The following is a 12,543-nucleotide window of genomic DNA, read 5'->3' on the forward strand; positions in this document are numbered from 1 at the left end:
TTTGAGAACCACTTTGGAAACTGAAACTGCTTGGCTTTAGTTAATTCAAATGAACGGAACAATCTATTAAGTTGTGGTTTAAATGTTAATTGATACTTCGCAGATGGAGATGAAAAGTCAATGGTGTTCTCATTTTTGACAGATTTCAAAGCTTTGCATGAGCTAAGGGTTTTTCGTTGTAATCAGTAGACTAATTTGTTTTTGATAATTAAATATTTGCCCGTCTATCTTTTAACGTACTTTTGTAAATACATGGGTCGCTTTTTCAGTCACAGTAGCTCTTTAATTTACTTCTGGCGACACCCTTTCTTGGCCATTTTCAATTCTAGCTCGTCTGGCCTCGTCAACAATCTCGGCTGTTCTCGTGTGGTCGCCTTCGTATGCAATTGCACAAGCGAAGAAAGCAGCGGTTCCTATAATTGAAAAGATTTGTGGATAATTGAATTCATTACCAATTTGTTTTTATCGATTTAATTGTTTAATAGGAGTGATAACTGATAAAATTTTGAGCTTAAATTACTTATATTGGTGCGTTTAAGTCTTCGAAAAATTTTTGTATTGAGCCAAGAAAACTTGTTTGAGGAAGTAAGAAATCAAAAAGATTTTTTTTTGTTTTGAACGACCAGGCGTACGCTAAGTGCGAAGAGCAAGTTTGGGAAAAAAACTTGAAAATTGGGGCTTAAGAATGTTCAACAACTGTTATGTTCATATGGAAAAGTTACAAAAGTAGTTGTTGACAAAAAATTTGGCTCTTTTTCTTCCTGCTTCTCCCCCGCTTCGCATTATCATAATTTTTATGGTGCAACGAGTAGTTTTACAAGGCTAAATAAGAACAAGACTGCTCGTATCAGGGCGAAGCCCTGGATGTTCTGACTGCCTTTTGAGGTTTCATGAACAGTAATAACAAAAAAAATTAAACATAATAAAATAGAATCAAAACTTTTTTTCTAAAAAAGAAAAAATTTATATGAAAATCATCAAATATATCGCGCGTTAATTGTTCCAATTGGCCAAAATGGCAATCTTTAAACCCCCATAACTAAACGAAAAATAGTCACAGGTAAAAACAATTTCCGTCAAAAATGGCTAGTTAAAAAGTCGAAATTTGTCTGAAATAAAAAATAACCCACCCCGATCGTATCGAAAGTCGGAACAATGACGATCGAATATGTTTGTCGTGATTCAATAAGTCCGCATGTCATTTTTCGTAACAATAGGATAACGCTAACAAACTTTTTTGATATAAAAATTTGCAGGTGGGAGAAAAGGAAAGAGCCGAAAGTTTCCAAATTTTACATCAAATAGAGTGATCGAAAGTGAAAAAGGAACCTAGTTCTTTTTTTAATATTTTTAAATAATATTACAAAACTATCTACTTCCTGCATTGCAACTGGCTCTCCTTATTTAAAATTTTAATTTGCAATTAACTTAATATTCTTGGCTCATCGTACAGTTTGAACAAGTTACAAGGAAAAAAAAGCTAATTCAAAAGAAAAAACAAGAAAACGGCAAGTCCAGTTTTTCCGTAAGTCTCCTCGACCTTGCAGGAAAATTTTGTTTGCTTCGAACTTGCAAATTTGGAAATAAATTCCGTTCCCGGGTTGACCTCCATAGACCAAAAATGCTACTCATACAGTTCCATAAACAAAGTCTACGAAAATATGAAAATCATACAGATTTCAGATATTTGCTAAAATGGGGTTATGGAAATTTTAAAGAAATTTTGTCATAAAATTTGTCATAAAAATTGGTGTATTGTCAGAAATGAGAATACTTTCTTTTTGCAAAAAGTGCTGTTCATAAGATTTTCATGAAAACACTATGACTCATGGCATTTTTTGATGGCAAAACCAAAACTTTTATCAAGTAGTTTTGAAATTGCCCGAAAGGTTTCGGTTTGTATATTTTCAAGCGCAATAATAAATTTGCACTCAGTGAAGCAAGTTGAAAACTTTTTTGCATGTGCAAAATTTAATTTTTTGTGCGCTTGATGTTAGCCCTAGATGCACAAAAATTACATAAACTATCCGTTTTCCAAGATAACTTATGTCAAAAGCGCTCAAAAAACGTATTTATTCTGTTTATCATGTTTTTTCTTGACTTAGCTTAAGCATGGTTAATTCCAACTTCAAATGCAAAAAAAAACATTAGAATCTTTAAGAATGTATCAGTAGTGATGGCTCCCAGCAATCATACAGTTACCACCTGCAAGTCGGCAAAAAGTACTATGCACAAAAAACTGTCATGCTGGAAAAAAGATTTGTGAGATAAAATATTTCCTGCATTGAATGTTCAAATTAATTTTTTTCTTTCTCAATCTTTCGACTGGAACAAATAAAGTGCCCCTATGTTGCAGAGAAAAAAAGTCTTTTTTTGCAATTTTCAATTTTCGACCAGTAGTGATCTAGTGTTGTGGTGCTTGCCGGATTACAAATCTAAAACATTTCTACAATTTTTAATTGATATATATACAAAACACTTCAAGCGATCCTCATAGTTCAAAAAAAATACCATTGCCCATTCAAAACTACAATTAAATTTAGATAAAATTGGATTTTTTTAAAAACTTTATGATAAAATCTAAGATGAATAGTCGCATAAGAGTAAATTTCCCGAAATGTTTACCTATGGCGCTCGCAATGGGACAAGTGAGCACACCTAGTTGGAGCCCCTTGAACTGGTTGTAGTGAGAACTGCTTCCATAAGTGACGTCAGCTAACAATCCCACGAAGAAGGGACTGTAAGCATCTCCGAATATGTGAGTGAATCCAGTTGAGATTCCTAGGAGAGCGGTAAACAGTGTGTGAAACAAGGGTGAAAAAATTCAGTTGAAGTAAACGCTTCATATGGCTATAATCGTAATGGCCGAAAAAACGGTTCTTTTTTCTTACCGTCCACGCTTGTACACGCTCCACGCTCCATCGCCTTAGAAGCACCTCAGTTTTTTCACTGAAATTTTTTGCATTTTTAGTTTTTTTTTCTTCAGATTTTGAGAGATTGGAGCGGGCACAAAAACACTGATTTTGATGCAAGTGAAAACCATATATGTTCGTGTTCTAGTCTCATTTGTTAATAAACTAACGCTTTTTGAAAATATAATGTTATACTTGTAGAAATGGGATGGTTTGAACCGAAAAAACATATAATAAAAAATAAGAAGTATGATGATGGTTCTCAGATAGAGATTAGCAACTTACATTTGTCCTTTTACTCGAACAAGTGGCCCTCAACAAATTCAACTAACCGGATGCAAGTGACCTTCTGTTGGGCACAACACAATCGATCAAAATCTTCGGAACAAGTGCCATATTTACGCACAGACCAATTTCGCCCAATATCACAATCGGCCATATAGCTATTAAGGACCTTCTGCCATATTTTTCCCTTTGCTGATTAAAAATAATAGTTAGTTCAGGTTTTTCACGCTGCAATTTACATGCAAAAAAAGTGTTTGTTCACTTTTTCACGCATTTATTTAGAAAATAATTTAAAAAGCAGAGCTCTTTAAAAGCGTTTCAGAAAAACCATATATTAGGAAATTCAAGGGCAGAAAGGTCTGGAAAAGATCCCTATTGTGTTGTATTCCACGATTACAGCGAACATGAAGACCATGGGTGCCGCTAGTATTAGTCCATAAGCGGCAACTAACGGCTCCGCATTCAATGTGCGTCTTCGGAAGAATCGGGCGGTAAATGCACCCAACACAACTCCGATTACCCCACTTGCACATGTGACTGCACCAAAACCGAATGATATTACTGCGTTGTTGGGGTTTTCGCCTGAAAAAAACGTACAAAAACAGAACAAAAATTTCGAAAATAAAAAAAAAATTAATTTTGATTTCCTGAAACTTATAAAATATTACAATTAATTTGTTTATAATGGCGTTTTTTAAGTTTGAATTTTTCCGTGTAATGTAATGTTTTATAATGATACAAGTTAGCAAGAAACCTACCTTGAGCTAAATATGCTTCTTCGATGAAGAGAGGTGCCCAAAATGCAAGACAACCAACCACGTAAACATTTGCAGTGCAAGCCAATGTCACAAAAACTGCAGTCTTATTCTGGAACAGCGGGATATGTTTCGTAAATTGATTTTGAAATTAAAGGATTCAGGTTTGCTTTTTTTTAAATGAGAATAACGTCGTTGAAGTTTTTTTGCCTTAATTTGACTTTTACGCCCTTTTTGAAGCTCTGGAGTATTTTTTAGTTTTTTAATGCAAAAACCAACAAAAAATAAACATAAATAAAATTATTCAACCTAGAGAAAAAACTCCATTTTGAAGCCAAATTTTCTTCAATTTCTTTGTTCAGTGTCCGTTTTTTGTTGAAATACGTCCAAGTTGAAATACGTCTACCCACATAAACTTGCATTTAGTTAATTAGTAAGTTAATAGGAGCAATTATTCCTCGTTCTGTGCTAAATGATACTTTCAATTACTGAAGTACAACCCGTGAACAAGTAGATCACGTCATCTTTCATTGACGTCTTCATTTTTAGTTCCACTCCGTTATCAACCGATGTCTCCCGTGATCCCCTCATTGGTTCCGGGACGAAAAGCACCGTCAGAATAACCGCGATTACACCTAGAATGGGCTCTTTTCCGCTTCCTTGCATCCCCTATTTGAATATTAATTGAGAAAGCATGAAATGACATGAACATAATCTGATGAAATTTTGCATGGTGACCAAAAGAACAATTCTGAAAACATTTTTTTCTCCATAAATTACTCCATGATTTTACCCATATGAACAAAAAATATCAAAAAATTGAGAAACATGAATAATGGGGAGTGGGGGAGTGGTTAGAAATGAGCCCTAGAATGGGAGTGATCCGTAGAGACCATGTCCATGCACTGCCAACGTCGGCACCGGCGTCTTTCGCAATGGAAGTTGTGAGGGATCCAAGGATGTATCCGAACCCGGCTCCGAATGGAGATGCGAGAGAAAAGACGGAGAGAGCAATTATTCTTTCGGATTCGGAGAACAGGTCGCCTAAAAGATAAGTTAACAAATAAGATCGCCTTATTTTACAAGAATCACAATTAGTTCAACCACATTCATTTTTTTATTGAGTTATAGATTTTGGTTTTTTCTAGATTTTGATTATTTAAAGTCTCGACACTGAAACCCAACTTCTTTGAAATTTATTTCCGAATCCTAATAGCGAGTGGAAGGATTTATTATCGTATCACACTTAACCCCATTACGACTTTTATCTGGAGTATCAAAACATGCAAAAAAACCGAGCTAACATTTAGACCCCTCTCAATCTTTCGAAACTGATCAAACAAAAATTTACCTTACAAAATTTCGTCATGATCTCAGTTTTGGCTGTGATTAAGCTTACTAACCAAAAAAATATGAGGCTAAAATCTTAATTGGTTCCCTAAAAAACCATATGATAAGAGACTATCCAAAAATGGAAGCACTTAATTAAAAAAATCAAACGAAGTCATATAACAGGTAAATATTTGAAATCGAAAATATTTTTCAAAAAAAAAGCTGAAAAACAGAGATAATTTATATATTAAATTGAAAACTGACCAATCAGAGAAGGCGATACTGTGATGTAGCTTGACTCTCCAACTCCTACTAATCCCCTCAATAAAAGGAAAACCCAAAAGTTATTCGGACCCACAAATGACCCCATCAATGTGAAGAAAGACCATGCTAATATTCCCCCAATGAGGATATACTTGCGGGTGATTCTGTCCCCCAGATAGCCGAATAGGGGGGCACAACACATGAAGACAAGGATAAACACTGTTTGGATTAGTCCCCCCTGGGTGTCGTTGATTTTGAAGTAATTCTGAATATCTGAGAGATTTCCTGCTATCGTGTACCTGACTAGCAATGAGTTAATTTTACATTGAATTAATAAATAATCTTATTAAAGGAATCACAAACTGCTTCCGTTTGAAAATGATAAATAAAGTTTTTTTTTCATTTAACCAAGAGAATTTTTGTCATTCATGTTTTTAGAGGTTTGTTCTTTTTAGAGATGAGTGGAAATTGAATAACCTTAGAAAAAACTGAAGAAAAAAATTTATTTGTCATTCTTATCAGCTTAATCTGGCTAAATTTCTCTTGGTTAAATGTAAAATGTAAAGTAATTGTTCCGACTTTTTTTTCAGTCATTCATGTTTTTCTAATGATGTATCATACTCAAAACCTTTAGCTGTAATTTGGATTCTGAAAAAATTCTACTCCAGATAAATTAGATTTATTTTTTTTCATATAAAAAAGTTTGAAAAAATATGATTTTAAAAACAACACCATTTGATGTTTACTTTTACAGTTTTCGTGAAAAAAAAAATCTAGAGACCACCAACACATAAGGCAATTTTTTCCCGCCGGTTTACCAAAATTTGGTCAAAATGTCTTAAAGTCCGTTCAAACTGTCTTAGAGTCGTGACTGTATATTTCCAAGATTTCTTGTGGTTCCAGATGCGTAGCGAAAAAAGAAAGAAAAAATAACTAAAACTTCCGAAGATAAAATTCCTCCTCATTTTCATTGGTCGGAACAATGTGAGCAAAATTATCGATAATATGAAAAAAAAGTTTCGCCGAAGTGAAAATATGCTGCAATACATTACACAGAAAACAAAAATGCCTTGCAAAATTCAATTTAAAAAATAATGTGTTAACTAAAATCTCTTTTGCTTATGAAAAAAATTATTCGTACAAAAAGGAAGATAATTTTCATGAAAAATTTTTCATGTTTTTCTAATGATGTATCATATTCAAAACCTTAAGCAGTAATTTGGATTCTGAAAAAATCTATTAAAATTCGGTAGTTTGAAACAACGAGTTTTACTTTATTGTGCTTTCAAGCTCAGAATGACCTGTCGGTTTATCAAATCAACTCAAGATAAAGTAAATTTTTTTAAATTAAGTTTGAAGAAATTTGATTTTAAATTTAGGACTTTTATGTGTATTTTGCAGTTTTAACAGTGCTCGTAAAAACCTGTTCTATTTGCATGTCAACTGCCTATTCTTGTGTGTCTTAGAGTTTGTTTTTATAGAGATGAGTGGAAACTGAGTAACCTTAGAAAAACTTTAAGAAAAATTATTTGTCATTCTTTTCAGCCTAATAAGGCTAAATTCTCTAATAGTAATTAAAGGTAAGATTTAATTTTTTTCCGACTTTTTTTGTTTCAATCAAATTTTTTTTAAAGCGCTATTGAAATTATCGACTCCTTAAACTCAGTACTTAAAAAGTTTCATACAAGTTTTGGAGGTTTGAAAATTATCATTTTCATTATGCTATGAACTATGCGCGAGCTATGAAGATTTCATTTAAGATGCTGAAAGGGTTAGGCAAATATTTATGTTGGGAAAATTATCCTCCATTTTGAAAATTGTTACAAAAGTAATTGAAGCAAGGGAAATGATGGTACTGTTTTTCGAAAATTTTATTCAAACGTTTAACGATACTATTTCATACCAATTAAGAGGCAGTCGGAAAATTCGGGTCTTTGCCCCTTTTATACGAGCAGTCTTGTTTAAAATCATCTGCTGGTTTTCTCATAGCCGGAAAGTTTGATGCGATCAAATTGCGAAAGAAAGGGCTTATACAATTTTATATGATTTCGGTCCATCGATTACAATTTTTTGATTCCCGATTTTTGATGGGAACAAAACTCAACCCAAGTTTCGGCTCATTCGACATCGTGATTGGATATATAAGTTTTCTCGCACCCTTGCAGCTTCTTGCACCCTTAAATTTTGATACAAAAATTTGCAAAAATTTGCAAAAGTTTTCTGAAGTGGCATATTTACTCTCTTTTTTTGACCTTTTAACAAAATTCGTTTAATTGTAATTTTTTAAATTGTCTGTAAAACATTGTTGTCCTGAAATACCTTACATTTATTTTGCTTATGCAAAAATCACAATTTAGTGTTTTTATTTGTAAACACAATTATGATACATTTTTTCATTTGCTAAGATAAAAAACAGGCCTTTTTTCTCAAACACCAAAATTTTCAAACCAAAAATAATCTAGCCATATACAAAAACTTACATTTTTGGTATACAATTCCATGTGAAAATGTTACATTTAACTCAACTGGCCAAAATGACCAAATACAGTTTATCTGCTTGCTAACTGCTGGTTACACCCTGGGTTTTCTCATGACAAAAAAATCCGTAGTTAGTGTTTCGGATTAAGCCCAAAAATTCGAATTTTTTTTTGTATATTCTCAGTATGGAAAAAATGCTTATCATACAGTTCCATAGCATGCAAAAATGCTTAATTTGCTATTTTCATACACTTACTTTTACTCTATGAAATTGTATGAAAGAGTATGATAAGCATTTTTTGTCAAACCGGGTTTTTGCATTTTTCAAATTCTGAGGCTCAACGGGCGTCACATCGGGCGCCATAACTTTCCAAAAAATGAGCACCTTTTTCTCTCACATGTGCTATATGTTTCAACTGTTTCACCGATACGTTTCCAAAATTTCTTTCCGTTGATGTGAAATCTGCTTGACAAGATAAACAATTTGTTTCAATCGTGTCTGAAAAATCGGAGAAAGATTTTTATCATTTTCTCTCGGCGATAATCATCACCACACTTTGTTCTGAAAATAAATTTGGAAAACCTGTTGTATATTGTTTGACTCCAGAATTGTAATTAAAACTGCTATGCATAAACTTTTTAATCAGTTTAGTATGGGAAACAAAATTAACTGCAATCTTTTTTCTTAACGGTTTATTGGTTTTAACTTGGTTGTACTTTGACAACTGTAATTCAAGTTAGAATAGATAATGCGCACCGTGCTATGTTCTTTACATTTTGTAATCCAAGTAAGTCATTCAAAACCTCAAATTCAATAAGCGGTAATCGTTCAAATTCAACAAACATTTAAAAAGAAATTAAACGGAAATTAAAACCAACACAAGAAATTTGAATACCACATAGACAAATTTTTTACCTTTGTCACTGTAAGAGAGCATAGAAAAAGATAAGTTTACTGTTCAAATCCAACTCAATTTGTCTTCGTCAATTAACCAAAGATAAATAGACGTGAGAACGTTGGTTTTTAAAGGATGAATGCAAAAATTGACAACTGCTGTTATGTTTGCCACTTTCTTCGATATATCATTTTTTTCTTCTATCTAGGCAAAAAGGGTTGTTTGCGAAACGAATTTCATAAGTTTCCAATTCCGGATAATGACGTAATATATCGAAGAAAGTAACATCCAAAAGAGCAAACTGGCAGAACAACGTTATCACGTTTATTCCATTTTGTTTAAATGAAGGGAATATAGAATGACTTGGATTCGAACAAAATTTTATGTTTTGATTTTATACTCTTGTACAGCTCTATAGTTACAGCTGTAAATAAGATATATTAAAGCGTAGCCCGAGTTGACAAAAAATATTTTTCATACAATTTTCAAATATAAATAAAAAATGCTTTTCATACTTTTTCATACAATTTCATAGAGCAGAAGTAAGCGCATGAAATAGCAAAATAAGCATTTTTTCCATTGAATGTAATCAAAATTTGAGCTTTTTCACCAGTTTTTTAACCCCAAAATTGTATGAAAATAGCATGCTAAGCATTTTTTCCATGCAATGAAATTGTATGATAAGCCTCTTTTCCAAAAATGTAATTTTTTGTATAGGGCTAGAAAACTTTTAATTTATGAAATTTTGTACCTGACTTAATAATTTTTAGTTTAAAAATTTTGGTGTTTGAGAAAAAAAGGCCTGTTTTTTTTTACAAATTTATTTTCAACTTAGCAAAAGAAACAAAAAAACCATAATCGTGTTTACAGAAAAAATACTCCCTTTGTGATTTCTGGATTTTTTGTGTGAAAAAATCATCCTGGACTATATTATAAACACTAAAAATTAAATTTTGCATGCAAAAATTTTATTTGTAAAAATTATAATTGAGAACAAAAGCAAGTTTGCAACCAAAAAAAGGATGAAAAATTTTTTTCCTCAAATTTGTGTTTTTGTTTATGAATAATATATAATAAGCTTTTTTCCGACCAAAACTGAAACTATATTTTGATTGTCAAAATGCCCTTACTTAAGTTTTAATTATTTAAATCTATTTAAAGTTACCCAGTCAAGTTTTTTGGTGATCGTTGAAAAATTTATTTTTCTGTGACAAAATTAGTATCTTATAATTTTTTTTAATGAAAATTGTATGATGAGCTTTTTTCTATCAAAAATTTAAAATAACTTTTTTGATGACCAAAAAGCTTCAAAAGAGGCAAAGAGACCAAAGATTTTCAATTTTTTTTATATAAACTTTTTTTAAATTTTGTATGAGTTTTGCATGATAAGCATTTGTTCCATAGACTTCATATTTGAAACTGTATGATAAGCATTTCTCTTCTATGGGCATCAACCCTGGAAGCGGCAAAATCCTTTAAAATTGAATTAAGGAATGCAATTGGCTCCTAATAATACCTTGTACTTTGTACTTAACATAGTTTTTGGGACTTAACATTGGAGAAAAAAATTTGAAAATGAACAAAAAAAAAATTGAAAACTTTTTTCATTTTTTTAGTTATTGATTTGTGAAAATATTTTGATGGAAAAAAATGCAATTAATAACCGAGGGCAGTCGGAAAATTCAGGGCTGGCTTGCTACAGGGCTGTCGGAACATTTAGCTGCCCTGTTATTCTTTATTTAACACTTTGAAAATCCCTCGACAAAATTCAAAACCCATCCCCACCGGTGGAGTTCTTACCTGTCTGTGAAGTTTAAAAAATTGATGAAGGTGAAAATTGAATGTGAAAGTATGACTCTGCGACGCGTTATTACTTTTCCATCAACTGAAATTGACACTTTTTGGTGAGAACTATTGCTATCCGTCTCTTCTTCATATGAACTCGCTATCGACATGTTTTAATGTAATACAATTGGATAACTTGCTAAATAATAACAGTTAATGCCAATATGTTCACAATAATTAAATTTGAGTCGATACTCATTGGGTTGAAATAAATATTTGATCTAAATCATCGCCGCAACAGACATTTAAACAATTTGTATTTGAAATAGTGTTCTGAACAAATAGGTTTGAAGGTCGGCCGAAAATTTAGGTCATTCCTGTACCATAATAATTCTGACCATTCATCCTTGTTTAAACACCACTACTTTTTCTTAATAAATTTTTGTTTTGCTTTAATAGAATTTTTTGCATGCCCTCATTTTGATTTTATTCTGACGGTTTTATTTTCAGTATGACCTTGAATTGAACTAAAAGCAAACTCCAATTGGCTCAGGGTTTTTTTGTATTTCTGAACATACCATTTTTCTTCATCTTGAAATAAACCAAAAATGACAAGTTAGTTTATCTTCATCGAAACTATTTCAGTTTTTGAGAGGGATGTGACATAGCAAAGATAACGCACAATACTTATAATCGTTGAAAACCAAAATATGTTTTGAATTTCGAAGAACAACAAGGAACAAAAAAAATCTTGAATGTTTTCATTCAGACCATTTATGACTTCTATTTATTCATAATAGACCGAAAGTGTTATAGCTACCATCTGCAAAGTATCCCGCCTATGCATTGCCAAGCATTACTTTGTGGTACCCGGTCATAGTTTGCTCTCAGTTGTTGAAAACGTGCAATTGTTTAAAAAAATCACCTTTGACAGTAAAAACTAATTCAGACGAACAGTGCTGAAAAATATGACAATTTAGGCCCATTCGGCGGAATAAACGAACGCTTTTCGAAACTGTTACCAAAATGGTGATAATAAGCAATTACGAACATATATATCATTTAAAATTTAGCTGAATAAAAGTGCTGTCATTTTTTGCATGCCGTCTTGGTGACATTTTGGTGATCGAATTGCGTAATTGACTGTGTCAACTGCTTATGATTGAGCTAGTAAGTAAAATACAATATGCCGGCTTTTGTAACATAAAAGGCTATTATTTTGTCAGTTATTGTATTTATTGCAGACCTTTTTTTTTATGAACTTGTTTGTTTTAGTGGAAGTTTTTGATTAAAAGGAACAACTATTTTTGTAATGTTCTCTGTAAAAAGGCAAAAAAACGGAACTCAATGTGTTTCTTGCTTGTTGTATGACTTGGAAAAAAGATTGCCTATTTTAGGGTGGATTGAAGAAGTGAAATTGACATAGTTGAAGATGTCTCAAACTGGTTAACATTTACCGGAATGACAGCTTTGATCAAATAAATTAACCTTCGATAATGCTCTCTGACTCTTAATCGGTCATCAATGAGTTTCAAAAAAAAATCGAATTTAACACCAAATTCTGCGCATTTTAAGCGGCTCGGTTCCAAAAAACTTGCAGTAAGTGATGGCCCGATTGTTGTAAAAAAATTCATTTAGATCAATAGCCGTCAATTTAACTTAGTAATAGTATGCATAATTCTCCCCTTCCCTAAAGTGGTCCAAATCTGCAGGCAAAGTTTTCTGAACCGCAGGCAAAACTTCAAAAAAACAGGCCAAAAAAGACATTTTTAGGCTTTTTTTTGGAAAAAATGATAAAAAAATTGCGCTTTTTCGGCGCGCGCTTCCCCTCAAAAT

At 32.3% G+C, this 12,543-nt stretch overlaps 1 protein-coding gene across 1 annotated transcript; it reads right to left on the bottom strand.

The window, feature by feature from the left end:
* Window positions 1–221: 221 nt before the first annotated feature.
* On the bottom strand, window positions 222–10,987 carry LOC134853664 (protein spinster homolog 1-like). The gene is made up of 9 exons (XM_063869673.1): window positions 10,723–10,987; window positions 5,549–5,847; window positions 4,866–4,996; window positions 4,442–4,621; window positions 3,956–4,064; window positions 3,549–3,779; window positions 3,245–3,355; window positions 2,626–2,781; window positions 222–413 (listed from the first exon to the last, which is right to left on the bottom strand). Exons 1-9 carry the CDS (start codon window positions 10,875–10,877, stop codon window positions 283–285), a joined length of 1,503 nt encoding a protein of 500 aa, XP_063725743.1. The 5' UTR covers window positions 10,878–10,987; the 3' UTR covers window positions 222–282.
* Between the last annotated feature and the right edge of the window lie 1,556 nt (window positions 10,988–12,543).

This window comes from Symsagittifera roscoffensis, chromosome 8 (assembly GCF_963678635.1).
Source record: "Symsagittifera roscoffensis chromosome 8, txSymRosc1.1, whole genome shotgun sequence".
NCBI classification, from domain to species: domain Eukaryota; kingdom Metazoa; phylum Xenacoelomorpha; order Acoela; family Convolutidae; genus Symsagittifera; species Symsagittifera roscoffensis.